Source organism: Camelus ferus, chromosome X, assembly GCF_009834535.1.
Source record: "Camelus ferus isolate YT-003-E chromosome X, BCGSAC_Cfer_1.0, whole genome shotgun sequence".
In the NCBI taxonomy this organism is placed as follows: domain Eukaryota; kingdom Metazoa; phylum Chordata; class Mammalia; order Artiodactyla; family Camelidae; genus Camelus; species Camelus ferus.
In genome coordinates, this window is record NC_045732.1 from 40,884,327 (window position 1) to 40,911,561 (window position 27,235).

General features: G+C 46.3%; 1 protein-coding gene and 1 pseudogene across 5 annotated transcripts; one reads left to right on the forward strand and one right to left on the reverse strand.

Moving 5' to 3' along the window:
• On the reverse strand, nt 1-27,235 carry GNL3L (G protein nucleolar 3 like). 5 transcript variants are annotated; one of them, XM_032475129.1, is made up of 16 exons: nt 27,087-27,235; nt 24,674-24,811; nt 18,159-18,199; nt 17,158-17,265; nt 16,315-16,431; nt 15,476-15,559; nt 15,178-15,313; nt 14,125-14,228; nt 12,234-12,378; nt 9,632-9,719; nt 8,972-9,146; nt 8,745-8,887; nt 8,299-8,435; nt 6,388-6,515; nt 3,376-3,595; nt 1-1,866 (listed from the first exon to the last, which is right to left on the reverse strand). In XM_032475129.1, the coding sequence occupies exons 2-16, from the start codon at nt 24,690-24,692 to the stop codon at nt 1,784-1,786; spliced, it is 1,728 nt and encodes a 575-aa protein (XP_032331020.1). In that variant the 5' UTR covers nt 24,693-24,811; nt 27,087-27,235; the 3' UTR covers nt 1-1,783. The 5 variants fall into 5 exon arrangements, with proteins under 5 accessions (XP_032331020.1, XP_032331019.1, XP_006194690.2 ...); XM_032475128.1 differs by having other exon boundaries at nt 24,674-24,736; nt 27,086-27,226; XM_006194628.3 differs by having other exon boundaries at nt 24,674-24,739; nt 27,087-27,170.
• On the forward strand, nt 21,067-21,619 carry LOC116662012 (annotated as a pseudogene).

The window sequence follows — 27,235 nt, forward strand, 5'->3', positions numbered from 1 at the left end:
TGCTTAATAATCAGTGTTAAGGAAACAGTACAATGCAAAGGAAAGGGTCGGTATAAGGTTATCCCACCTGGATATCAATGCTGTCACCACTTAATGTGTTGTCTTCGGTATGTCCTGACAACTATGTGAGCCTGCTGCTTGTCCTTTTGTTTTTTTTCTTTTTTAATTTTCCCTTGGGTGGAACAGGTATTTAGGTTTATTTATTTTAATTATACTTTTTTGATGGAGGTACTGGGGATTGAACCTAGGACCTCATTCATGCTTAAGCATGTGCTCTACCACTTGAGCTATACCCTCCCCACCTTTATCTTTCATAAGGAGACAAATCTTTTACTGGCAGTTTTATTTAGGGTTAAGGAGTTAACAAGCTGCCAGGGTCCGGTACAGTCTGTGCTCAAGCAGTACACAATTCTCTTCTTTCACTGCCCCAGGATGCACAAGTGGTCTGTACTTCCCTGCCAATCATCCTACAGCCAAGGGCTCGCCAGTCTGTCACATGGTTCCAGACTTAGGATTTAAATAGGTAAAATAAGGGGTGACAGCAAGAGAGGCAAGACTAAGATGTGGCTGTGGATCCAAAGATGATGTGGAAGTTTGGGGTGGGGGCGAAGAATGAAGCAATCTAACACCCACTCCCTCCAAATGGTAGAACTTCATTGCTCCACACCAACTTTGGCTTAACTGTATTGAGTTCCTTTCTTGCTGCCAGTCTCAGATAGATTGCTGGGAATTGAGGTCACATGCATAACCCAAACCAGCCCTGGTAAATTAAGATTTGTGTTTCTGTTGCCATCATCTACCCTAGTCCCTTTCTGAGTGCCCCTAACACTGCCTGGGCCCACTGCCTTTGTCTGATGAGGTAGGCTGTCCCAGGGGAAGTGGCTAATATTTTTCTGGGGTATATAGACTTCTAGATACCAGAAAAGAACTTGGCTGGTACACCCCTGATAAAGCAGCTCTCTTGAGGATGAAGCCTGTGAATAAATGATACCAGAACCCTTTTGGATCATGGAATTCAAATGCTGATGCTCCGTGAGACATGGTCACATAAGGGCAGGGTCCGGCCAGAGGGCTTCGGTTCAAGGATTCCTCCAACTCAGTCTGCCCAGAAGTGCCCCAAGGCAGGGCTTGCCCCGCAGGCACCTATCAACAGGTGCTTTGTTTTCCCTTCATGTGAACAAGGCAGTGTTTACCACACCACAGCACCAGCTAGGCTTGTGTGCTGTCTTCCTCTATCCTATTCCTAGACGGGTCCAGAGATACAGAAGGCTCATCATTGTCCCCCCGACTCCCACTGCCATCCAGGTTGAGTATCTGTGGAGTTGGTGGAAGATGTGTGGCCTGCAGCCCATTGCAGGGATGTCTTGCTGCTGTGGTCTGTTGTGGACTGGTAAAGCTCTCTCCCAGGAACCCCCAGATCTACCAGCAGCCTAGCCTTTAGTTGCATGTTTAGCTGTCCAAGAGTGTTTTGTAAGGGGTCAGCCTGCAACTGCCCAACCTGTAAGGTAGGGGATAAATTGTTAGCATTAAGGGATCTGCTGATTAATTTCATTTCTATTCTAAATAGAGTAGGGGCTAAATAAAGGGTAGGGTTTGCCAGTTTCAGACACTTGGGACTCTTTTTCACCCCTGGAGAATGGAGGGATGGTGTGGGGATGGTAGGGGAGGAGTTCTTTTAATATGCAGGTGCTTCAGGGAGAAGCAAACCATCTGACTTTATCTATATTCCCCCATCCCACTGGAACTGGTCCTTGGAGAAGGGGAGGGAGGTGAGATCAGTGGATCAGTCACCAGCACTGTCATCAGCATTGCCAGAGAGGTCGAGAACAGACATCATGGAATCGGACAGCTTGCTAGCAAGTTTATCTGCAGATGGAGAAAAACGGGCAGTCACTTAGTGGCTGGCTTGCCAAAGGGAGGCCTGCAGGAGCTAGCCTACATTAACCGTGGTCTGCACCAAACTCCCAAACTGGCTCACTCTCCCTTCCACCCCAGCTACCAGCAGCCACTGCTCAACCTCACAGATAGACCCATTTGTCTACCTGTGAAATGATTATCCCAACGGAGCTTCTATCTCTCAGTGTCAGACTTACTGAGCTGTTTTCTTTTTACTGTGTTGAACTTAGCACTCTGCCATCACCCTCAAAGCTCTCCCAGAAAATGAGCAGCATGGCAATAAGGGCTTTGAGCCTGAATGCTCACCTCCATCTTCCAGCCACACCCTATTGTTCCTCAGGATTCCCCGCACACAATCACCTCCTTCAGGAAGCCATCTCTGATCACCCCCACCCCACTACCACCTCCAGGCTGGGTTAGGTTCCCTCGCTGTGTTTTCTGTCTTCATAATGATTACTCTGTGTTGCCAATGTCTGTTTTCTTGTCTCCTCCCTACTCCCCAGTAAGACCAGAAGGGCAATTGATCTCTGGATTCCCAGGACTTGGCGTGGAACCAGGCCAACAGTGAATGGTTATGAACATAGTCTAGTTCAAAGAACAGGGATTATGGGATCAATCAACCTTAGGTTTGCATTTTGGCTCCATCAAATAATAGCTGTTTTATCTTGAGTGTGTCAGAATGTCTCTGGGCCCTAGTTTCCTTACCTACCAAATGAGACTTTTGCAAGGAGTTAGTGAAAATTCCTATAGCATGAAGACCTAAATGGGCCAGCCACACAACAGACCACCATTAAAATGAAGGAGGCCATTCTTTTGTGAATTGATGTGAAACTATCCCTAATATATGTTGAATGGAAAAATGATGTGGCAAAACTGTATGTTCAGGAGACTAGCATTTGTCTAGAAAAAGAGAACAAAGAATATACGGATATTTGCCTGTGTACCTATCTCAGGAATAGTAACTGGTTGCTTCTAGGGGAAAGCCTGGATGACTGGGGATTGGAAGGAGACATTTTATGGTATATCATTTTGTACCCTCTGGATTTTGAGTGTATTGCCTATTGATAAAGTAAACACTATAGATAGCCTGTAAGCTTCTTAACACATAGAAAGCAGCCGATAAATAAATGGTGGCTATTTGACTAGGCCAATGGTCCTCCAAGTGTGGTCTCCAGAGGAGCAATATCAGCACTAACTGGGAACCTTAGAAACACAAATTCTCAGGCCCCAAGGCCAACCTACTCAATCAGAAACTCTGGGGGTGGGTCCCAGAAACCTGTGCTTTAATAAGCCCTGCAGGTGAGTCTAATACAAGCTAAAGTTTGAGAATCACTCTGCTAGCAGGTGAGCCTCCTAACCCATCCCTGCCCCTAACCCTGGCCTGGGGCTGGACACACGGAGATGCTCATTCAGGAGCCCCTAATTAAGGCCCCAGGTGGGCCCTTTACAGAGCACAGCGGGGCAGTCAGGTGCTCCCACCTGCACGCTTCTGGACCTTCTTCTTATTCTTCAGGGCAGATGCCAGAGCCTGGCCCTGCTGCAGGGGGTCTGTCTCTATGATCCTCTGTAGCATCGGGCGGCGGTCCACTGGGCAGACATTCACCATGCTGTTGTTCCTGGGGAACTGGTCCGCGTTGCGCTTAGCCCACCCCATCTGATGGCGGTTTGGTTTGGTGCAATACCCAGTGAGCTCTCCAATCTGGGGAAAGAGAGGACAACAGTCAGGTCTGGGCCCCGAGGGTACCTCCAAAGACTTCTGCCGATGAGGCAGGGACAGGCAGGGACAGGCTTTCGTAAGAACAGGAGCCCGGAGCCATGCAGAACTAGGCTTCAAGTCTGGCTCCACCACAGACTAGGAGGTACTTAGTTATCATCTCAGCCACAATTTGCTCATCTGTTAAATGGGGATGGACAATGGGTACTTTGCATGGCTTTTACAAGAATAAAATGAAAAAAACAGAATTACTTGTCAACGATAATTGGTATTACAATGATTCTTTGTTCAAGTGAGCTTGAAGGTCTTCATCAATTTAACAAATATGTTCTGACACCTATTTTGTGCCCAGCTCTGTGTGGAGAAATGTGGGAGAAATCAGTCAGATGCAACCAGGCTAAAGAGGAAAAAACCAACCACACCACAAGTTAGAATGTGGCAAGTACCCACCAAAGAGATGCAGCATAAGTGACAGAGGCTGAGGGGATGATGGTGGTCAACATACTTCTACTGATGGAAGGGTCATTCCTGACTGAACACTGGGAAAGCACAGAGCATACCTGGGCATCCAAAAGGGCGTCTAACTGGCTGGAATAGAAGGTACATGTGGGCAGTAAAAGGTAGTATTGACAGGAAGCTCACTATGTGCCAGGTACCATTCTAAGCGCATACATATATATGTGTACACATGCAATTACGTATGTGTATACATGTACTCACACACATGCACACGTGTGAACTCATTAAATCATTGCAACGATGCTTTGACAAACAAGGCACCTAAGGTCACACAGCTAGTAAGCAGTGGAATAAATTAGAACCCAAGCAGTCAGGGGATAGTCTTAAGCACAAGTTAGACTGATTTTCCTATAAGCACTGGGAGAACTTTCAAAACTATGTGAGGATGGTAGACAAACAAGTTTATACTGTATAGCACAGGGAAATATATTCAGTATCTTATAGTAGCTCACGGTGAAAAAGAATATGAAAATGAATATATGTATGTTCATGTATGACTGAGGCATTGTGCTGTACACCAGAAATTGACACAACATTGTAAACTGACTATAACTCAATAAAAAAAATAAATAAATAAAAATAAAAAAACCTATGTGAGGACGGGAATGGCATGATTCCTACCACTGCCCCAGCGCAGGCCTCATCATCTTTTATGGAGCACAGGCAACAGTCTCCTTCCTGGACTCCCTACCTCTGCCCTGGCTCCTTTCTTTCTGACTAGGTTTTTACCCCAGGCACCAGAGTGATGGTTCTAATGCAAAAACTTGACCATGTGGCTTCCCTGCTTAAGACACCCTTCCAGATATTGTGTAGCCATCAGAAATGAAGGACAGCTCTTTAAGTAATCATGTAGAACAATCTACAAAATCAATTTGTAAGTGAAATAAGCAATGTGCGGAATAATACGAATAGCCTACAACTATTTGAATTAAAATAGACCTGTTATCTGCTTTTACGTATATGTGTGTCTAACAATGGAATAGCTCTGAAAGATACCCAGGGCTGCTAATAGTGATCTGCCTCCAAGGGGGGACAGGGTAGCTGGGAGAGAGGAGAGACTTACTCTTCACTAAATACCCTTTACCTTTTAAATGTTATACCATGTACACAAATTACCTAGTCAACAAATATTTTAAATAAACAAAATGAGGGGAAAAAATTAAAACCCTTTGACCCTCCCCAAAATAACTAACTTTCAGTGTTTTCCTATTACCCGTAGTTAAAGTCAAAAACAAGGCCTTTTGTGATCTGACACCAGATTCATCTTTCCCTGATGAAAGATGAATTTTAATTTTTAAAATTCATTTTTAATCCAAGCATATCAAATGCCCAGAGCTCCACCCTCCATTCCAGCTACCCTAGACCCCTAATGATTTCCCCAAAACACTACACTCTCAGCCTTTTGGGCTTTGGCATGTGCACAGGCTGAGGCCCTGCCCATGGGCTGCTGTCCCCTTGCCCAGAGAATTCCTCAGCCTTCAAGAGGCGGCACAAGTACCAAGGCCCCCAGGAAGACTTCCCTGACCCACAAGCAGTATAGGCGAGGGCCCTTAGAGCCATGCTTTCCCCACCTCTGCGCCCAACCCCAGCCTGTGTGTATCCCATCACAGTGTAGATGTCTGGGTCTAAGACCCACTAAACTGTGAGCTCTTGAAGGGCAGAGATGGGGGACTGGCAGAAGTAGAGGCGGAAAAAGCCTCCAGGAGTCATAGTATGGCATATCCACTAGGTCCTGCGGGTGCTGGGGAGCCATGAAAGAGCAAGTGACAGTCAGATTGAGCCAGTATAAACCATGAGACATATGTCCATGTGAGAGATGACTGGAAGATAAGACTAGAGTTACAGGAATGGTAGGGATAGAAAGAAGCTGACAGTGTCTTGACGTTTAGGAGAGAGAAGCCACGGGACTTGGTGACTGATCGTGTATAGGATCTGGGGGCCTAGTTAGAGGGAAGAAGAGTCAGGGATGCCCAGGTTTGCAACTTAAACAACTGGGTGCATTGACAGGGCTCCTATTCTCTAGGCTGGAGCTGGACTGGGAAAGCTGCTTGAGAGAGCATGCCTCCTCCTTAGGCCTGCCTTTGCTTCGCAAAGGATGCACCCTGCCAAGCACCCAGGAAGCCCACAGGGAGTGAATGAATGACCCGCACCTCCCCACCATTATAGGCAGAACTCATGGGAGCCAGGTGGAAGGGACTGACCATCTCCCAGAGCCCTGGATAGAGGAGAGGGTTGCCACGAAGAAAGAGGACAGGTACCTTATACACGGTGGTTTTATCTTCCATGGCATCTGCTATTTTGACCATCGGCGAATGGAGCCACTTGATCTCCATTTCGAGCGGGTCCGTGTCACCCAACAGCTCGTCAGATTCTCCAGTGGCCAAGCCTTTAACATAATCAATACCACTGTCAGGGCCCTGGCTCCTCCCTGTTCCCAGCCCCCGGGTCAGGCCTCAGTGGAAAGATGTGGACACTGCCCAGGGGAGTCAGGAGGGAAGGCTCTTTTATTCCTGCTGGGAGACCATATGACAAAGGATTAAAGGCCTGGGTTTTGCAGTAGGGTACTCACCTGCTGGGAGCTAGTCTTGGAGCCTCACTTGGAAACTGAGAATGCCACAAGCCCTGGATGCCTGAAATGCACTGGCCTGAGACACTGCTCAGTAAATGGCAGGTACTGGAATTCCCTCCCCAGGACCAGGCCTCTCTCCCTATCTCCCTGGCGCCTTGCCGTGAGCTGGCCTCCACTGCAAACTGTAAATGTGCCCACTGCCCTGAGCCCACACTACCCTCACACCTCTTCTAAACTTTGCCCCCATCTCCTTCCCTGGGCCTCTAATCCCTACTCACTCTTCAAGATCCAACATTAGGGCAACTAGGAAACTCTCACCATTAACCTCTCCCTCTTCTCAATTTCTGGGACCTTAATCTTTAGCCAAAGTGCATTCTCAGTGCCAGAGCCCCTCTTGCCCTCACATGCAGCCAGAGTCAAGCATCATCATAAGAACGTGAGCTATAATTCCTCCCAACTGCGCACTTGAATAGAATAGTAAAGTTCAGAAAGAAGTCTGACTTGCCCAAACCACATGGGGAATAGACTCTGAAGCAGGCAAGCCTCTTGTCTGCATTTTTAATCCAAGCATATCAAATGCCCAGAGAAGGAAAGCTAGTGACCCTCAAGAGAAACAAAGGAACTAGAAGCCAGGCCAGCTAGGGCTGTCTCCACTACCCCAGTGTATCTGAAGACAGGCCCAGAGAGTACTGGTTACCTTTCTTGGGCAGGGTAGAGAAGGAAGGAGCCAGGAGCCAGAAGCCAGAGCTACAGATGGTAGTATTTGAAAAGAACAAATTTCTTCCAAGAGTGCCTGAAAGTCGTATCTCTCTGTCCCCCAACAAATAACCATATTAATAACAGCTAATATATACCCAGCATGTGCTATATGCCAGGCACTACTCTAAGTTTCTTTATACATTAAATAAGTCTTCTCAACTATCTTATCAGGCGGGTGCTACTGTCCTCATTTTACAGATGTCACTGGATGTGGAGAGGCTAAGTGACTTGTGCAGCATCACACTGCTAACAAAACTTGGACTTGCATCCAGGCAGCCCATTCTTTTAACCACTTAGCTACTCTGAGCTGGGCAAGTCTTCAACAAAAGGGCAAAAGAGCTAGTTTGAATGCCACCTCTGCCTGCCACTGACTATGTGCTGTTTGGCAAACATCACCACCTTTCTGTGACTCAGGTGCCTCATCCATCAATGGGCATAAAAATGAAAATCTAGGAATGGACATGCATTGGCTGAGGCAAAGCCTAGAGCAACATGAGAGGAAGGGATTTTGAGAGGAGTGTCTCAGTCCACTCCAGGTCTCAAGAAATGGGGAAATGAACCTTGCACTTTCTAAGCACCTCACTGTGTTCCAGGTACTTTGAGGATTTGTTCCCTAACGACCAAGAGCCCACAACCACCGCCGCCTGTGACCCAGATTACAATTCTTCACCTTGTGGGAAAAGACATAAAGCTTAGGGTTGGTTACACAACTTTCCCCAAGCCAGAGTAGGGCCAGAGCAGAGAGGGGGTCAAACGTGGGATTTGTCATCAGATCTGTGTGGCTCCACGAGGACAAGACAAGGAAGGTGCCAGGCAGGCCAGTACCCTCGCCCCGACTTACACTCCATGGTGTCTTCGTTGGCCTGCTCGGTGTCCTCAATGTCAAAGACCTCAGTCATCTCCTTAACGATCTCAGCACTGAGATGGGCAGGCAGGGTGTGGGTGGAGGGTGGGAGTGTATAGAAGCTGATCTTCCCGCTGCATTGGGAGGTGGGAAGAAATTGGTGGTGATGTCATTAGGTGAACAAATGACCAATCAAAGAGACAATGGGTTCCCAAGTCAGAAACAGTGAGGGTCAACCAGAAAACCCGGACACCTGACCAAAAGCTTGAGTTGCTGGGTAATCACCAGGCATAAATGTTGCTGGGCCAGACATGACCTGGTGCTTTGGCCTTCCCTGTCCTGGGACCCAGGAAGTCAGGCTGCCCCACCTCTGGAACAAACACAGATGAGCCCTTCTGTGAAGCATGACTCCCAGCCTCACCTCTACCTAGCCCTCTCCTCACCTCACCCAGTCAGCCAGGACGGCTTTGGCCGCCTCCTCCTGACTGTATATGCCTCCCTTCTTCTTCTTCCCCAAGCGGTGGGCCACTGCAGTCAGAAAGTGCTCAGTGGTCTGGAACCCAGAGACGCCATAATAGCTGGAAATCTGGTGAAGAGAGGGAGAGAAATCACAGGGAAGAACGAAGGGCCCTTGAAGAGGGGGTGGGGTATGAGCAAGAACCCCAAGTACCTCTTCCAGGTTGCAGCGCTGCAGGATGGTCTCCACCGGGGTTACGGGGTCCGCCAGCTTCTGCACACGGACGCAGTTGCGCAGGATGGTGCCCACCTCCGAGTTGGGTCCTGGGACAATGCCAGGGGCATCCAGCAGCCTGATGAACTTGTCCAGGTAGACCTCTTGCATGAACCTGGGTCGGGAGAGAGAAGGTAAGAGAGGACGCAGGGCGGTGACCAGCCCGGATATGTCTGGCACCCTCGAGGCCCCAAGCACACAGTTGGGAGAAGGAGTGAGGGGCAGATGGCCTACAGATGAAGGTGAAGAGATGGAGGGCGATTCCAGTCTGGCCTTCACCACTGGGGACTGAGCTGCAGGACCATAGGCAAACTTCTGACTCTCTGAGCCTTAGAGGCTTTATCTAGGAAGCAGAGTGGCTTATTCAGTACCCAGCCTGGCATGGTTGTTGGGAGGCTCCAAGGAGGTAAGAGGGGAAGAACCCAGCTGGGGGCCTGGCTCAGACCTAGGGTGTGTCAGGTAAATGAGGGCTGGGAAACTCCTGGGCCCATGGAAGAATCAGAGGCTGGTCCAAGATACGGGACGGGGGCTGACAGTGTGGGAGTTGGGGGAATGGTAGGGTCAAGAAGCTGTAAAGTGGGGGAGCAGGCAGGTACTTACTTGGTGATCCCAGGAACGGCTCCCACACTGCACGCACGGCTGCGCTTCAGACTATTGATCAGGCTGCTCTTCCCAACATTGGGAAGGCCTACAAAGGAGCAGCAGATGTCTCAGGGCAGGAAGGGCTCTAGGACCGATTAGGACAGCCTGTGTGTGGGAGGCCCAGGCAGGGGCAATGTGACCAGGCCACAGGGAAGCCAAAAACAGAGCTGGCTTCCTGCCCACCTGTCCCAGGCCCTGACCAAACCCCTCATGGCCTTTCTACCCCTCTCCTTCATCTGTGAGCACATTGGCTAGTTGTGTCCATCTCTCTAGATGTGCCACTCACCTCCCACCTACAACCAGCCTGAGAAAGGTACTTGATGCAAGGCCTCTGTGACACAGTCCAACAGGATGGACATCGGGAAGTGTCGCGAAACAGAGAACCATGTGCCCTGATGCGTAATTCACCTGGCAGGGGGTGGGGAGCTCATCTCACATGTCAGCCCCTGAGCAGTTGTCTGCCTGCGGTGTGTTTTTCTGTTCGGGCATCTGTGAGCACCTCTCAGCCTATGAGTATCTTTGTTTCTTCCCCACTGGGTCTCTCATTCCCACCATTCTCTCTGTGTGTGTGCTAGAACATACATGTGCACTGCTCTCTCACAGATGTGCATGTGTGTGTGTGTGTGTAGTTCCTCAGGTGTGCTAGTCTGTACATCTTCTGTGTCTCTTGATGGTTCTCGTTCTAAATATCACTGCTTTTTCCGTTTTTGTCCTTTTTTTTCCACTCCATCTTTTTCTCTAGCCTATATCTTTCTTTCTCTGTGTATCGCTGAATCTAAGCACCTTTCTCTGGCTGTTTGTCTCACTGTCACTCATTCTGGCCACAGTCTTTTCTCTCTGATTCTCCCTACCCCACCAATTCTGCTTCTTTGTAATTCCCTCTGTACTGACTCCTCTCAGCTTTTTTTTTCTTTTTCATTTTTATTAGGTAGAATTATTAGTTTGACTGCACATACACACTATATTATATATCAATACATATATACAGTATACTGCACATTTTTTAGTTTACATATACATACTGATCATTGTTTCTAAGAACAGATTAGAGCTTTAGCTTTTTAAACATACATAGTTATCAAAGGAATAAAGCCAACCACAAAGTAAGAATCAACAGAATGCACTAATCCAATCATAAAGGAGTCAAATGTGCTTACACATATTCAAGAAATCAATCATCTTAGTTATAAATAATAAGTAGTTCATTTGTGTCATTATTATTATTATTTTTTTAGATTCCGCATACAAATAATGTCATATGGCATTTTTCTCTTTCTGGCCCACTTCACTTAGAATGACAATCTTCAGGTCCATCCGTATTGCTGCAAATGACATTATTTTATTCTTTTTTATGGCTCTCTCAGCTCTTTCTGTACGTGTTCTTTCTCCCTGTGGGCTTGTCTCTCTACACGTATGCCCCCTCTGTACGTGTTTCACTGTCTCTTTTTCTGTCTCTATTTCTCTCTATGTACATATATATGTCTCATCGTAGACGTGTTTGTGTATTTGTCTCTGTGACTTTGGGTGCGTGGCTGTGTCTGCAGGTCGAGTATATCCGGGCACGTGTCTGTCTCTGTGGCTCTATCTGCTTAGGAGGAAGCAGAGCTGGGTGAGCGTGTGGGAAGGGCTTGGTCTTCATGTCTTTTGCCTCTGGGTCTGTGCCTATCTCCACATGTGTGGATCTACATGCATTTCTGGATCTGTATGTGTGCTTAGGTCTGGGTGTGCGTTCCTCTGTGTCGGCATCTTTCGATGCGCATCTCCCTCTGAATCTGTCTCCCTAGCCCTGTTTGGCTATCTCTTGTTCTTTCTTTGAGTATGCATGTCTGCCACTCTACATACGTGAGGTGTCTCTAGCCCTCCTATGTCTCTCTCTATACATCTCTGTGCACATATCTGCCCCTATGTCTCTTTTGGTATTTCTCTGTGATCATATCTCCTTGTCTCTGCATGCCTCTATCATTTAAATCTGTCCTCCCTTTTCACTCCCCACCAATCCTGCCATTTGGCTTCCCAGATCTTTTTCTGTGTCTATTCAGGTATGCACATCTAAACCTTTTTCTAGGTGTCCAGCTCTCTCTCCAATATCTTCTCTCTTGGCTTCACTTCCTCTTCCTGTTCCTCTAGCTCTGCTTCCTCAGTTTCCCTTTTCCCTTCCCACCAGCAACCCCCTGGTGCCCTGGGTTCCAGACAGGCCCCAGTTTGAGCCTCTGCTCTGCCTTGTCTCCCATGGGGCTGAGCCCCACAAGTCCCTTTCCCTCCTCTGGGTCTGTGTACTTATCTATGAAAGGGAGATGTTCACCCCTCCCTCCCACAGCTCTGGTAGGGTGAAACAGGGCCAACTCCAAGCCCAGCCTCGTGCCTTTGGTCCGTGGTTCTAACACTCCACGCTTGATTGCCTTTCCACATTCACCAATCCAAATTACAAGTCACAAAACCCTTCCTGAATGGCTCCCCTCTTTCCTAAAAAGGTAACATAAAGTTCCCAGAATCCTTTCCCCTAGTGAAGCCCCCACACAAGGAGGGAGTCTGGGCCCCACGACCTCGCCCAAGGCCTTACCCACAACACCCACACGGATATGGGTGCGCACTTCACCAAGGCGGCAATAGTTTCCCAGAACTCTCATGAGGTTTTCCGCTCCAAAGCAGGATTTGCTTTTCAGCATTGACTCAGAAGCCTGCTCCACTGGCACACTGCAGCGACTCTGGAAAACGAGGGGTATTACAGGAGAGGCATCAGGTAGGAGATGTGATCCGAGCCCAGATTTCCAACTTTCAGGGAATCTTTCAGGACCATATCTCTGTGAATACCAAGACCCCCAGCCTAAAGCGAAGGGCTTCTCACTCAGGCCCTGAACACCTGCCATTTCCTTGCTTCCACAAGACCTGTTTGTCCGCTGTCTGTGTATCTCCAGTCTTCCCTGCCCCAGCCTCTACCTAGACACACATGTCTCTGGCTCCCTCAGCAGGGGTGGGATAGCATCCTGGCCTTGAGACAGGCCAGGTTTGGATTCCAGCTCTGCCTCTCACAAGCATGTGCCTGGCAAATCCTGCTTCCCTTCTCTGGGCCTCAGTGCCCACATCTGCATAATTGGGACATGCACCTCCCTGTCTATGGAGGGAAGAGACAGTGTCTGACCCACATAAAGCCTACCTCCCCTTGACTCCTCAAATAGGACAAGGCCATTCCAGCCTCCAACTCCTTACTTTTGATGCTACCTCCTCTGCCCAGAATGCCCTTTTATCTCTTCCTCTTTTCTTACTTACTTAACACAGTACTGCAAAAAAGGAATTAACCTAAATATCCACTAATAAGAAATAGCTTAAGGAGGTATATCCTTAAAGTGGAATACAAATGGAAGAAAGCTGTTAGAAAAGGATGCTTACCGCATTTTTGCCATCAAAAATGCCAAAAAAGCATGAAGGAGATATCATGTTTCTCCCAGATGAATAAAGATTTAAATGTTTAATGATATCAAATGTTGGCAAGGGTGTAGGGAACTAGGCCAGCCCTTACACATTCATCTACCCCATTAGTAGGAAGATAAATTGGTAAAGCCACTGGTAAGGGGCGGGGCAGTGGAGGAGGGTGGGGGTGGCTGGGGAGCAATTTATTAGTGTCTAGGAAAATGTAAAATGCATAAAGCCTATGACCCAAGCTACTCCACTTCTCTGTACCCAACCTACACAAACACTTGCCCACTGGCTAAGAAGACATGTGTAAGGATATGTGTTGTTGTGTTGGTTATAATGATTTAAGAAAACACTGGAAAATAATTTTATTTAGCATCAAAAAGGTAGATCTATAAAAAGATCTCCAGGAAAACAAAAAAGCACAAACAGTATTTTATATTTATATATACATCCACACATACATAAAGCATAGAAAAATACCTGGAAGGATACACACCAAACTAACAATGGTGGTTACCTCTGGAGATGGATAAAGGAGACTGGAATCAGGGGTACTGGTGAAAGGGTATTTAAGCTTTATCTATACAGTTGACCCTTGGACAACATGCATTTGAACAGTGCAGGTCCACTTATACACAAATTTTTTTCACTAGTAAATAGTACAGCACTACATGATCCACAGTGGGTTGAATCCACAGATGGAGAACCAAAGATGCAGAACCACAGATCACGGAGTGCCAACTGTAAGTTACATGCGGATTTTCCACTGTGCAGAGGGGGGATGTCCCTAACCCCAGCTTAGCTCAAGGGTCAACTGTAATTGTTTTTATTTTTCCTACTTTAGTTTTTAATAAATGTTTAACACCTGGTACAAAATTGAAAAATCCCCCAGCACCCAATTTCTCTCCCTAGAAGTAATCAGTGTTTCTGTATACTTTGGTATTTTACACCGAATATGTATTTGTATGTTAATGATATAATTAGAAAGTAGTGCTCCCAGGCCACCCTGAAAGAGGTGGCCCCTGGCCCCAGCTTACCAGGTTTTTGATCTGATGTTGAGTGCTAGCCTTGAAAGCCACGGTTGGCAGCTCATTACGAAGGTACTCCAGCCACTTCTCCACAACCTCCTTGGGGACCAGGTCTGAGGAAAACAGGAACAGATAGGACTGGTAAGGAGAACATCACATGAATGGCTCACTCCAAAGATGCATCCACCCACACCCAAGGCTAGGCACACCTCCTGCCAATAGCCATCTCCCTGGCCTGACAGTCCCTATCCAGTCCCCAGGTTAGAGTTAGAAAGGACAGTCTAATCTAAGGGACCAGTTGGTCCTCACTGAGGAGAACTCTGTTTCCTAAGGGAGAACAGGCAAACTAGCTGTCTGGTCCCAGATGCCTTCTTTCCAAGCCTGTGGGCCCAGGGTGCCAGAGGTCTCCAAAGGGTGCTTCCCATCCCCTCTGAATCATTCTACCTTGGGCCAAATGTCAAAAATAACTCTGACAAGAATGGCTACCATTTGTGAACTACTGATCATGTATGTACCAAGCAGTTTATCAACAACCCTGTGAGGCTGGGACAATCCCAGCCCATTTTACAGCTAGAGAAACAGAAGTTCTCAGGTGACGTGACTTGTCCAAGATCCCAGAGAAAATAGAATGACTGGGCTGAGACCCAGACCTAAGAGACTCCTGAGCCCAAGCGCTCTTCTGCCCTAGTCTCTGGGTCTCAGCTGAGGGGAGACAGGAACTCTCCAGGACTGGCCAGTCACAGATAAAGCTCAAAATGGCAAAAACAGGGGACTGAAAGGCAGACAAGCTTTAACTCCGTCCCCAACTTCCGCTGTACTCTGTATATGTATGTGTGTGTGTGTGTGTGTGTCCGTGCGCGCACATGCGTATGCGTGTGCGTGTGCTTAGACAAGTGATTTCACCTCTCAAATTTCTGGCTTTAGAAATTGAAATAAGAATTCCTACCTTGCACAACTGTTATGAGTATCACTGAGTTGCTGGGTCTCAGGGTCTGATCCAAGGTAGTCTCTCAAGAAGGTCTGGCCCCTGCCCTGCCTTACCCAATCCTGTCTAACACCTACCAATCTTGTTCAAGACCAGGACCAGCTTCTTGTTGCCTTCGGCCCGCAGGACAGCCTCCTCCATTTGGAAGCAGCGGCAGCCCAACGGGTCCCTGGCATCCAGTACTTCTAGAATCACATCAGAGTATTCCACGACCTGCAGGGCAGGGAATGGGGGATGAAGGCAGGGAAAGGACTGAGGAGCAATCAACAGGCCCGTAAAAGAAAGGGTCGATGGCTTAGGAAAAACAAAAATGAAAAGGAGGCGGGACTGGATTGGTGCCCTCCCTAAAGGGCCTTAAGAAATGGGCCCCCATACCTTACGGAACTCCTTATAATAAGCCTTCCTTGTGGCCTCATCATCCAACTGAGGAAACATATTTAATTCCTGCAAAACTTCCTCCTAAAGAGAAAGAAAAGAGAATGGTCCAGAGGAAGAAAGAGCATAAGGGTAGTCTTTGAAAACCATGGGAGGCTGGGAGAGCCATGTGAGTCCCAACCCATCGAAGGGCAGCTTTGATCAACCAATAAAGCCAGGAACTGGAAGAAGAAAGGAGAGAACCACATGGCCTATGTGTGTGCTTATTTGTAAGTGTATGTTCGAGCACTAGTTAGAAGCCTGACTGTGCGCCTGGGTGTATAAGGGAGGAGTGTAAGTGGGAGGTGTAAGTGAGAAAAACAGTCTATGGGGAACATGGATGGTGAAAGCAAAATACGTACTTCATGTTAGAAAAGGGAGTTTTAAGTTGGAAAGTGCATATTCTGCGAGATGAGAATATATGCCAGAAAGGCAGTAAAAAGTCCTAGAAAGACAACACCCCCCCATACACTCCCCTCTCAACTTTCCCCTTGCACTTTCACTCTTTCTCTCCTCCGTCCCCCAGTCCTACATCTCCACACTCCCAACCCCCAGTCTTTGGGTTCCAGCTTGGGAGAGAGGACCTATCCAGGGTTGTGCAGGTACAGATAAGACTCAGAATGGCCCTTCACCTCCCTCTCACCCTCCCTCCCCACTGTTTCCTACCCTCTCTGCACTGATTCCTACTTCCTCTCCAATAATTTCACGCCCTTCCTCTTTACCTTTCACAGAGCAATGGCCAAAGATGCTTTTGAGCAAACCCCGCCTGTCCTACCCAAGGGCAAAGGCTGCTCTCTTACCTTGCGCTCAAACTCCTCCTGGCGTCGCAGGACATCCTGACAGTAGCTCTCGATGGTCCTGCGTCTGTGTTTCTCTTGCTCTCGGGCAGCCTGCTGCTTCTCCCTCATCTCCTCAGCCTAACAAGTGAACACACACAGGACTGCAGCTGACTAGGCCTGCAGCCTAAGGGAGGGATGAAAGAGCAAGAGTAACAGGGAGCAGGTGACAGAGGGAGAAAACAGTGTGACATGGCAAAGGTGGGAGAAGCAGGGATACAGAGAGAGAGATTCGACAGCAAGAGATAAGGGGTTTGAGAGAATGAAAAAGACAAAGAGATAAAGGAAGGGAAAGCGTGGTGGAGACTAAAAAAAGGAAGCTGAGAGAGAATGTATTCTTTGCAGAGGGAACCACTTAAGATCGGAGGGGAAAAGAAGACAAGGTCCTGGGATGCTCCATCATTTAAAGGGCAGCAAAAGAGACTGGAGGAAGGAAAGAAGGACATCCAGGAGAGTAAGGTGACAGGAAAGTCAAAGTGAGAGTGTTTCAAAGAAAGCATGGTCTCAAATGCTGAGGATGTGGATGAGGGAAGAAAACCATCCATGAGTCTGACGTCAGAGAATGTGCTGCTGAGGCTGCCAGGGGTTGCTCCAGTGGAGCCGTGGGAACATAAGCCAGACAGCAGTGGACTGGGAGGTGAGCAAATGGACACACTAAATCAAGTATCAAGGCAACTACCCTCCCCTCCCCCTTCACAAGCAGCCTCAACAACCCTAACAATTCGGGCCTTTGCCTTTCCATTCAACACTTCTGTGGACCTGGCAGTCAAGCCAGGCCCTCTCTCTCCTCCAAGTTAAAGGGCTTACCCTCTTCTTCTTTAATTCAGCTTCTCGATTGGCATGATCATTGGAGTGAACAAATTGGGGAGCAGAGGCCACTTTGGAGGCTGCTTTCTTCCCATTCTGCTTTGCAGGCTGATCACCACACAAGAGGGAAAAAAAAAAAGTGAACAAAGCTAATAACCCCATGGAAATCACCCTTCCCAGGGGTTAAAGCTGGTCAGAAGTGTATTTGTTGGTGGAAAGAGAGAAGCAAAAAACAAAGAGGGGAAGGGCTCTGTCCCCAGAGGTCTGCCCATATGGCTAAGAGAGACTCTTCCTCCCCTAGCCAGGCAGGGACTGAGTGAAGAACCCCAGAAAAGGTGGGGGGTAACTGGAAAGGTTTCCCAAGTAAAGGCCAAGGGAGATGCTAAGTAGCTCTCCAAGTGTGGCCCCAACAGCAGCAGCATCACTTGGGAACTTGTTAGAAATATCAATTATCAGTTTCTGAATCAGAAACTCAGAGGTGGGGCCCAGCTATCAGTGTTTTAATTCTGGAGGGCTAGTGAAAGTTGGAGAACTTTATCCATGCTAAAATTTGAGAACTGGCCCAAGTCCTACTTGTCCGCACCTTTCCCAGCAGGACCAGGAGATCCAGGAGCTGGGGCCAAAGATTATGTCTGAGCCTCCCTCCTCTCCATGAGCAATAGGGACTTGGGAATCACAGACACTCAAGTCCCAGCTGTGCTACTTTGAACCTAGAACTTTCTGAGGCTCAGTTTCTTCATCTAAAAAATGGGACAATAACAATCCCTACCAAGGGAAATCAAACACAAAGCAATGTACAGTTTGCGGTGGGAACTTAATAAATGCTGCTGAAGCCACCCAGAGAGGGAGGAAAAGACAGATTCGCTGATTCTAATATGGTGATCTGTCTGGAGTCACCCAATATCTACTGGGTTTTGTGGGCTTCTTCTAGGTCAGGCAACCTGTTCCTGACCTTATCCCCAACATTTGGTATAACTTATCTGAGGGTGGAGCCAACTTACCTTCTTGCATCCTTTGGAAACTTTACCTGGTTTTTTATTTTCTACAAAAAAAAAAAAAAGCCATCATTCACCTACCCAACATTTGTTGACACCTTAATCAAGGTCAGGCCACACTGGGAATCTAAGGACACCTCCAACACTATGTCTGTCTAGGCCTAACACAAGACAGACATGGAGCTGGCAGCAACAGAATCAGAGGAGGTCCTGGATATAATGCTTAGGGCATCATTCAGTGCAAACTGAAGCAATTCTTAAGGGGCTCCGGTGAAGAGTGACTTGAATGTGCTCTCCTGACTCCGCACCCCCACTACACACAAATTCTGGCTGGGGCAGCTCAACAGCTTTGGTACCAGGCTGAAGTGGGGGGGGGGGAGCTGGCAGCATAGAAAGGTGATCTGAGGAGTCCCAGCTGGCTAAGCCAGGGTAGATGCCCTCCGCACATGGGGAGAGAACAGTCTCCTCCTGCTGACCCTGCTCATGCCACTGCGTCCAAAGGGACTTGCCCTACTCAGCTAAACTGCAGCCTCCCTTTGATACAAGGAGGACACGGTTCACCTTCTCCAATCACAACTTAACAAAGCCCAGGAACTTAAGAGGCCTCCCTGCCTTCAATGAGACATCCTGTCTGTCATCCCTTCACAGCTGGCTTCTTGGAAAGAAAGGCTTCCCTTAATTCTCACCACTTGCAAAGTAACTAAAGGAATTCCTAAAGGGGAAGGTTTGGGAAGGTCAGGATATAAACTACAAACAAATATAGGAGAACCTTGAGATTACCAGACAGAGAACAGGCTCCCCAATCACATTAGGTGGTTCACACGAAAGCAGAGTTTGAGTAGGAAACAATTTAAACACTACTGCAAATTCTTTTTTTTTCCTTTTTCAGTTTTATTAGGTAGAATTATTACAGTTCGACTGCACATACATATTATGTTACTGCAAATTCTTAACGAGATTCAAGAAGATACTTCAGATGAACTCCATGAGAAAAAGATTCCCAAAACTTGATATTGAATAAAAACTCAATCAATGTAGTGAAAAACAGAACAGACATCACTAACAACCAAATTAATAAGCTAAATCAAGTGAAGAGCTTGCTTAAAACAGAACAAAAATCGAACAAAATGGAAATTATGAGTAAAAGAGAAAATGGAGAATGGACCCAGGAGAGATAATATCTAAAAAACAGGAGCTCCTGAAAGAAATAAGTACAAATGGAGAAGTAGTTATTTTTTAAAATAATAGATGAAAGTTCCCGGAGTTGGAAACAGACTTGAGGTTTCAAATAAGAAAGACTCACAGAACATCGATATTAGCAAAAAAAGATACCCTGAGCACACCCTGACGAAATTTCTGAACTCCAAGGATAAAGAGGAAAACTTACATAAACTTCCAAACAGAAGGCGTTTCCAACAAAGGTGAGGGAAGCAGACAGCCGTCTCAAATCTACAACTCTGAACACTTAAGACGTAAGAATAACCTTTACACCGGAGAGGGTATAGCTCAGTGGTAGAATGCGTGCCTAGCATGCACAAGGTCCTGGGTTCAATCCTCAGTACCTCCATTAAAGACAAATAAATTTTAAAAACCTAATTACCTTTCCAACCCACACAAAAAAAAGAATAACCATTACGTAAGTACTGAGACAAGGGACAGGACGGTGCCAAGCTAAATTCCTACAACTGACCAATAGATCACTCCTATGTAAAGGTAAAAGACAGATATTTTCAGATGTGCAAGATTACCACTTGCGTTCCCCTTCTGGTAAAACTACTTGGGGATATATACCAGCAGAAATAAAAATTAAATCAGAATAAAGATCTCAAGTTCAAGGAAACAAATAATGGTAGGCAGGAAGTCCATTGAAACTTACCATTAAATCTAAAATAATGCTAATGCTAGTAACGTCTATAATAGATACTAAGAAAGGAGTTTTAAAACCCAGGAAGCATATAAGGAAACAGCTCCGAACTGAAAGATCAAATTGTTTCAAAAACATCCTTGGCTAAAAAAACTTGTTTCTCCAATTTTGTTCAGATCTCCAGTTTCATTTTACCTTATTTACTACCACTACTACTACTACTACTATTATTATTACAGAGATGAGCTGCAAAAAAATTACTTCAATAAAACCCAGAAATCAAGCAACAGGGGCTGGAAAAGCAAAAGCATAAAATCATGTGAAAGGTCTCACTTTGGAAGAGTAGGCTAAAAATAGTTATGATTTAACTTTGGTAAAGTGATAGAGAAATCTAGTGATAGAGAAATCTAGTTTGATATAAATATGAGTGCAATTATCAACATAATTTTAATTACTGGTAGAGGACTTTTTAAAGAAACTTGATCAACTTTTTTAAAAGTAAATAAATAAGAGAATGAAAAGAAATAAACAAAAATATATAAAATAAGATTGTAGAAATTAGACCAAACATATTAGTTATCATAATGAATGTGAATGGGTCAAATTTCCCTGTAACCAAAAAAAAAAAAAAAAAAAAAGACAGCTCCCAAGTCTCCTTTTCTTCCAAAGTACTCCTGTTGCAATGAAAAGAATGTGAGGTTTGGAATGAACCAGGTCTGGCCATTTTACTCAACAATTTCCACCTTCCTAACTTCCCTGGAAAATGAGGGCCTGCACTGGATACAGGCACAAGATGAAAGAAAATACATCACTTAGAGAGGTGGGAAACCATCTGCTTCAGAGAGGAAAAGGGTTGAGGGAGGAGGGGAGGGGGGAAGAAGGTAATAGGGGTGCAGTCACCACTTACAGCACTGCAACACCCAGGAGTCGCTGTTATTCTATTTTTTAACAGCTTCAGAGAGAAAACTGCTACCATTTTTTAGCCAGTCAGACCTAGGTTCCTGTTCTGGTTCGATAACTACCTAGTCATATGACCTTGAAGAATTTTCTTAAATCTCTCTGAGCATCAGTGTCTCCATCCACCAACTCTCACATCAAAACTCAAAGGTAACCTCTCTGGGCTCAGACTTAGTTTGCACTGACATGGCTAAATGCACCAAGAAGGTCAGAATCATCAGTAAATGCAGGACCCATTACGGTGCCTCCCTCTAGAAAATAGTGAAGAAAATTGACATTAGCCAGCACGCCAAGTACACTGGCTCCTTCTATGGCAAAACCAAGATGAAGAGACAAGCCGTGGGCATCTGGCACTGTGGTTCCTGCATGAAAATGGTAGCTGGTGGTGCCTGGACCTACAACACTTCTACCATCACAGTAAAGTCTGCCATCAGAAGACTGAAGGAATTGAAGGACCAGTGGACGCGCCACCATTTGAAACATTGCTAGCTTATAATAAAGCGGTTAATTTATGTAACAACAACAACAAAAAGACTCAAAGGTAGATCTCTCCAGTCACCTATCATCCCCATACTCTCACCCCACTGCATCTCTGAATATCCAGCCTGGCACTGACTCTACCCCTCATCCTCCATCTACCCCTGCATCCAACTTCCCCCTAGGCCCTCTGAAATCCCCACTTGGGAGATCAGCACTCCCCTAATTCTTCCATCTCTCCTTAAGAACAATCCCCTAACTTCCTGCCTTAATAGAAACTCAGCTCCCCGCTGAGGACACTGCTTCTCCTGCAGGCCTAAGGAAAGGTGGCTGTTGCTTTATATGAACATGAATACTTTGGGGCCAGCTGGTAGAGGAGGTGTCTTCTGGACTCACTATTGCGAAACCAATTTCTCCCTCTTGTTAGAAAAGGGGGGAAAAGAGGGGGAAAAATCCTGCTCTTTTTGAGGCTGCTGCTATGCCTGTCACCTATGAGTCATTTTTCCTGATTTATTGAAGCACTTGGCTCATAGCCTTACTTTCGACCCAACTGCTGCCATCATCAACCTGGGTAACTTTAGTCATAACCAGGCCCCTTCCAATACGTGGGCTTCCCACTTTCTCGACACCATCATCTCAGGGGAATCTCATTCCATGCAGCCACCTGCCCACCCATTGCTATGGTGACATCCATGATCAACATCTGTAACTGCCTGGACTTCAGAAAGCAGTTTCAGGCATCCCTGTGAGCTATCTTCAAGCTCATTTGTTCAAACTCATAAAGACTTCCAAAACACTCCACTCAGTTCTTTATTCCACAGCCACCCCATTTCCTCCCTGTGCAGCTTACATTCCACCGTTAGTCATTACAACGGATTACTTGCCTGTGCCACCAATCACTGATGGTTATAAGTCTTTTAACTGATAAAACACACTCTCTTGTTTCATAACCATTCAAAAATGTACAGCAGTTGAAACTATATGTAAACACTCTTTGCAGGGCTTCTCAATAACCTTTCTAGATTTAATCACTCTCATTACCATTTGAGTCCAAGGTATCCCCAGCCCTGAGTGGAGACAGCTGCACCATGCAGCAATCATCCTAGTTTAGTCTGACATTACTTCAGTGGCAATTTACCAGTGAAAGTCTTTGGTGTGCACATGTCAAGTTTTTCTATTTAATTTAATGTTCACCAACTTCTCACTAATGTAGATGTGTATGATTGTTCTTTACCAGGTAATACATCCCATATATTACCTTTATCAGATTGTGGAAACTCCTTTTTACTCCTAGTTTGATGAGTATTTTTATTATGAATGGGTTTTGACTTTTGTTAAATTATTTCTCTGCGTTGACTGAAATAAAAACATGAATTTTCCCTTTCAAAGAAAAAACAGGTAATACAATTATAGGGTTCCAAAATAAAACCATGTTATTTTGAGAGGTTGCCCTCCCACACTTCTCCTAGCCCCTACAGTCCCCTCACCACAAGGAACCACTTTATTAGTTTATCATGCATCATTTAGTTTCTTTATGCAAATACAAATATATATTATTTCCCTCCAGTTTCTCCCAAAGAAGGTAACGTACTATGTAGTCCTGTCAGCAGCTTGCTCTTTTCACTTAAATCCCAGAGACCTTTATAACAGTTTTCCATACAGTATAGTCTTTCCATATAATATTTTGATTTTTTTTCAACTGCCAGGGTTCCTTTGTATGCATAATACTCTATTTAACCAGCTAATTATTGTCTTTTTCATCACTATCAATTATTTTCTTATTATCTGGTATTTGATGTTCTTCATTAGAGTACAATTAATTTTGTTCACTTTTCTTGTGTTGTCTGAAAAAAATGATTATTTGCTTTGGGTATTAACATAAGTGAAGTCCGATTCTTGATAAAATTTTTAAAAATGTATTCAATTTTTTTTTCACCAAGCCCTACATAATCTGGGTCACCATTAACATAGAATACAAGGCCACTGGGTTGCATAGTTCTCATTTAGTTTACCCAGCATGCTTTCCAAATGTTATCATTTTATACTTGGATGATGGCAGGACAAAGGAGGGGAAGCACAGAACCAGATCTGCCCTAAAGCCCCTGCTTCCCTCTCATAGCATGTATCACATCTGTCTTCTCCCTCTAGGCTGTAAGCATCGTGGTAGCAGGAGGGGGACTGATTTAGCACTCCTGAGACTTTCTAGTGCCTGGCACACAGGAAGTACTAACCAGCTATGCCTGGTCAGGCTGGGCCTTTGGTACACAAAGGTGAACCAGATGTGAGTGAGAAGTGAACAGTGTTAGTGGAAGAGACAGACCCAGTCAGACTGTGTCAACAGCCCTGGTTCCTGTGGGTGCACAGACAAGTGGAAACCAAGGGAGGAGGTTAACGGGAGGGATTCCCAGAGGAAGTGATGTATAAGTTGAAATCTGAAAAACAAGCAAGAGTTATCCAGTTAAAGGAGGAGGAAAGGGAAAGAGTCCTGAAGGCAGAAAGAACAGTAATTTGTCCACATTGTCTGTTTCATAGGTAAGAAAAATCCAAAGCTCAAGAGAGGTCAGACAACAATTTAGCGCCAGGACAGTGTACACATTCTGTGAGGGGCTACATTCCAAACAGAAATGAAATGAAGACTGAATCTTAGAAGCCAATCCTTATAGAGCACTTATTATGTGCCACGCATAAGTATTCTACCTATTTTAACTCATTAAATCCTCACAACAACACTGTAAGGCAAACACTGTATTAGTAGACACTATTATTACCCTCCTCACCACTCCCTTATTATTTTGTAGATAAGGAAGACTGAAGTTAAGTAACTTGTCCAAGGCCACACTACTAGTAAGTAGAAGAGCTGAGATTCAAACTCAGTCTGGTTCCACAATCCATGCTCTGAACCACTGGTACTAACTTAAAGGCACAACTCATAAAGAAAAATGCTAGAGTGTGCTAGAGTTATACAGGCAGTGTTGATATGGTATTTACTGCTATTCACCTCAGATCAAGACACTTAACCTTGCTGAGTCTCAGTTTCCTTATCTGTAAAATGGAATGGGGATAAGGGGAGCACTACCTCACAAGGAAGTTGGGAAGACAATACCATACGTAAAACACAGACTGAATGATCTGGCACATACTGGGCAATTTTTAAACACTGCCATGAAATACTATGAATATTCACTAGAGCTTACAATTGGAAAGGAGGGGTAAAAAAACTCACTGTGTCTAATTTTCATCATGATGACTAGATGGAAAGCAGGTAGGTTCAAATCTGCAGACTCTTTTCCTGTTGGAATGGGAGAAGAACCAATTTGAAGACAGAGGGGAACCACGAGGCCACAAGCCCCCTTCTCAGCCCCTTGAAGGCAAAACAAAATGTTAAAGAACATGATAAGGAAGCCATAACAACTAAAGGAACTAGAAGGCAGGGCTATACTGGAGCTGAGGCCTGGTATGGCTGAGTATAATGAATAATAGTAATAATAATAATAATAATAATAATAATAATAATAATAATAATAATAATAATAATAATAATAATATATTATAGGTAAGGCAGTGTCACACTACCCAAAGAGAGGCTAGTTCTAAACCTCTCTTCCCAGGTGGAGTCAGTGCCTCAGCACATCAGATGGGCACTCAGTCCTCAATCCTCCACCCTGTAGTGTTATACCCCCTAGGTAAGCCACTAGCACTAAACCTAAACCTTTCCACTCTGAGGGGAGGGAGGTTATGCAAGGACAATCTGTTTCTACATGGGATATTAACAGTACCTCTTTTCCCCAAATAGGGGGTTCTATGTCTCATCTACCCTGGAAGTGAGAAGGAGAAACATATCCCAGGAGTCTACCCTGGGGAAAAGTGATCTCAGAACAGAGCTTTTTATCTGTGTGTCTATGTGGACTGGAGTCAGTGCACAATCCTGGGGGAGAGGAAAAAAAATCTGTGCCTGCATGTATGGTTGGGGCCTGTTCCTTGGTGACTGGGGTGGGGGGCAGGATGCCTTTTGTTGCTTTACTCTGGGATGTAGAGGAACTTGAGAAACCGGCAGGCACAGTGGCTGTGTGCATCTCTGTTGCATGGGAGGGGAGCACAGGTCTGTACGTCTCTAAGTTGTGCAGGGGTTGGGGGGTTCTGGGTCTCTTTACCCTTCCGGAGGGCCATGGGATGGGACTAATATGCCTGTCTCCATTACAAGGTGACATTACTGCCACGATAACAAAGGCAGAGAGTATGCAGCTTTGCATGAATGAGGTCTGCACATTGCCTGCAGAGAGCTATTCTAGACCCTTCCATGGGAAGTAGGATTTGTGTGATCTGTTTATCTTGTATATGGGTTGAAGTCAGCAGTGCACTAACACTGAAGGGAATAGAACCTCTGGTTTTCTGCATTGGGGATGGGAGAATGCAGCTATAAATTCAGTCCAACAGACGTGGCGGGGGGGGGGGGTGTCTAAGTTCTTTTCCTGAAAAGAGAGAAAAAGACCTGAACTCCTCTACCTTGGATAAGGGGGGAGCCCATATGCACTTTCTGTGGGGTGACAGTGATGTCACTGCTTCTCAACGTTTCAGGGCGGGGAGCTGCACCTCTCCGCTCCCTTTAGGTATCTCCTTTCCTACAGTTGATGATTTTAAATCCTTGGGGAAGGGGGGGAGGAGGGACGACCTGGTCTACCTAAAAAGAAGAGTAAATACAAGCCCCTCTACCCTGTGAGCCCCAGGAGAGGCAGATTTGTCTTTTCGTGAGTTAAGATCTGTTCCTGATTGCTGCGGGGCATTTTTGGGAGGTCAAGCCTTTACAAATTCAGTAAACCAGCGCGGGAGGACGTCAGGTATGATTTTGCACAACGGCAACTCACTCTAGCCTAGGAGGAGGAGGAAATCTGCGTGGTTCTCTGTGGGCTGAGGCGTGCGCCTCCAACCACTTAGGGAGGGAGGGGTGGTCTACCACCTCTGCAGGAGCAGGGGCGGGGCATCAGTCAATTAGTTACGCGGGCGAGGCAGAGACGTCTCTAGGTCTGACGCTAAGGAAAGGAGGTTCACTCCTCTGTATATTAAAAAGTTTCTGAGGTCCTCCATTTTGGTGGTCGGGCGGGGGTGGGAGTAAATACATCAAAGCCTCTACCGTAAGGGAAAACGTGCGCTGAGGCGGCTATGTGCTGCTTAAGCGCCGGTAGAAATCTGCGCCGGTCAGCCTTGTGAGGAAGGAGATGAGTCGCTTATACGTGTGGGGTTCGATGTCGCCACACTTTCGGTATGTCCACGCCTATCTACACTGGGAAAATGCGGAATGGGTCTCACTATCCTATAAGGAGGACACAGGTTTCTACACACAAGCGGGGTCAGTAACGCGCCATACAGTGTGTCCAGCGGTCTACACCTGTCTAGATGGGGTGGGTCCGTGCCCCTCTACCGCGCAAGAGTGCATTTGGGCGCATGTCCACGTGCGAAGCAATCCCTGCCCTTCATCTGGGCCCTTCTACCCTGGAAGGAAGCCGACTCTTTACCTCTCTAATCCAGGGTGGAGGGCGCCTCTGGTTTCACCTCAAATAGATGATCCTTTGCGCGCGACCGGCGGGGTGAGCGCTCACCGCGAAAGCTCACCGCGAAAAAAGAGAAGAATCGTCTCTTACCTCCACTTCCGGCGGAGATCTGAAAGAAGATAGCACAACACTGTCGGTCCAGAGGATGCGCTCGCGCAGCTAGGCTCCGACTTCCGGATCCCAGGCTCGCGGCGCCGGCTCCGGCAGCCAGATGTCCCCGGAGGCGGGGCTTCGGATTG

Coding starts and splice junctions, on each gene's coding strand:
- GNL3L (XM_032475129.1), bottom strand. Junction 9,720..12,233: donor TATCCGTGTGGGTGTTGTGG/GTAAGGCCTTGG, acceptor GCTCCTTTGTAG/GCCTTCCCAATGTTGGGAAG. Junction 8,436..8,744: donor GTCCTGGCTGACTGGGTGAG/GTGAGGAGAGGG, acceptor CTCCCAATGCAG/CGGGAAGATCAGCTTCTATA.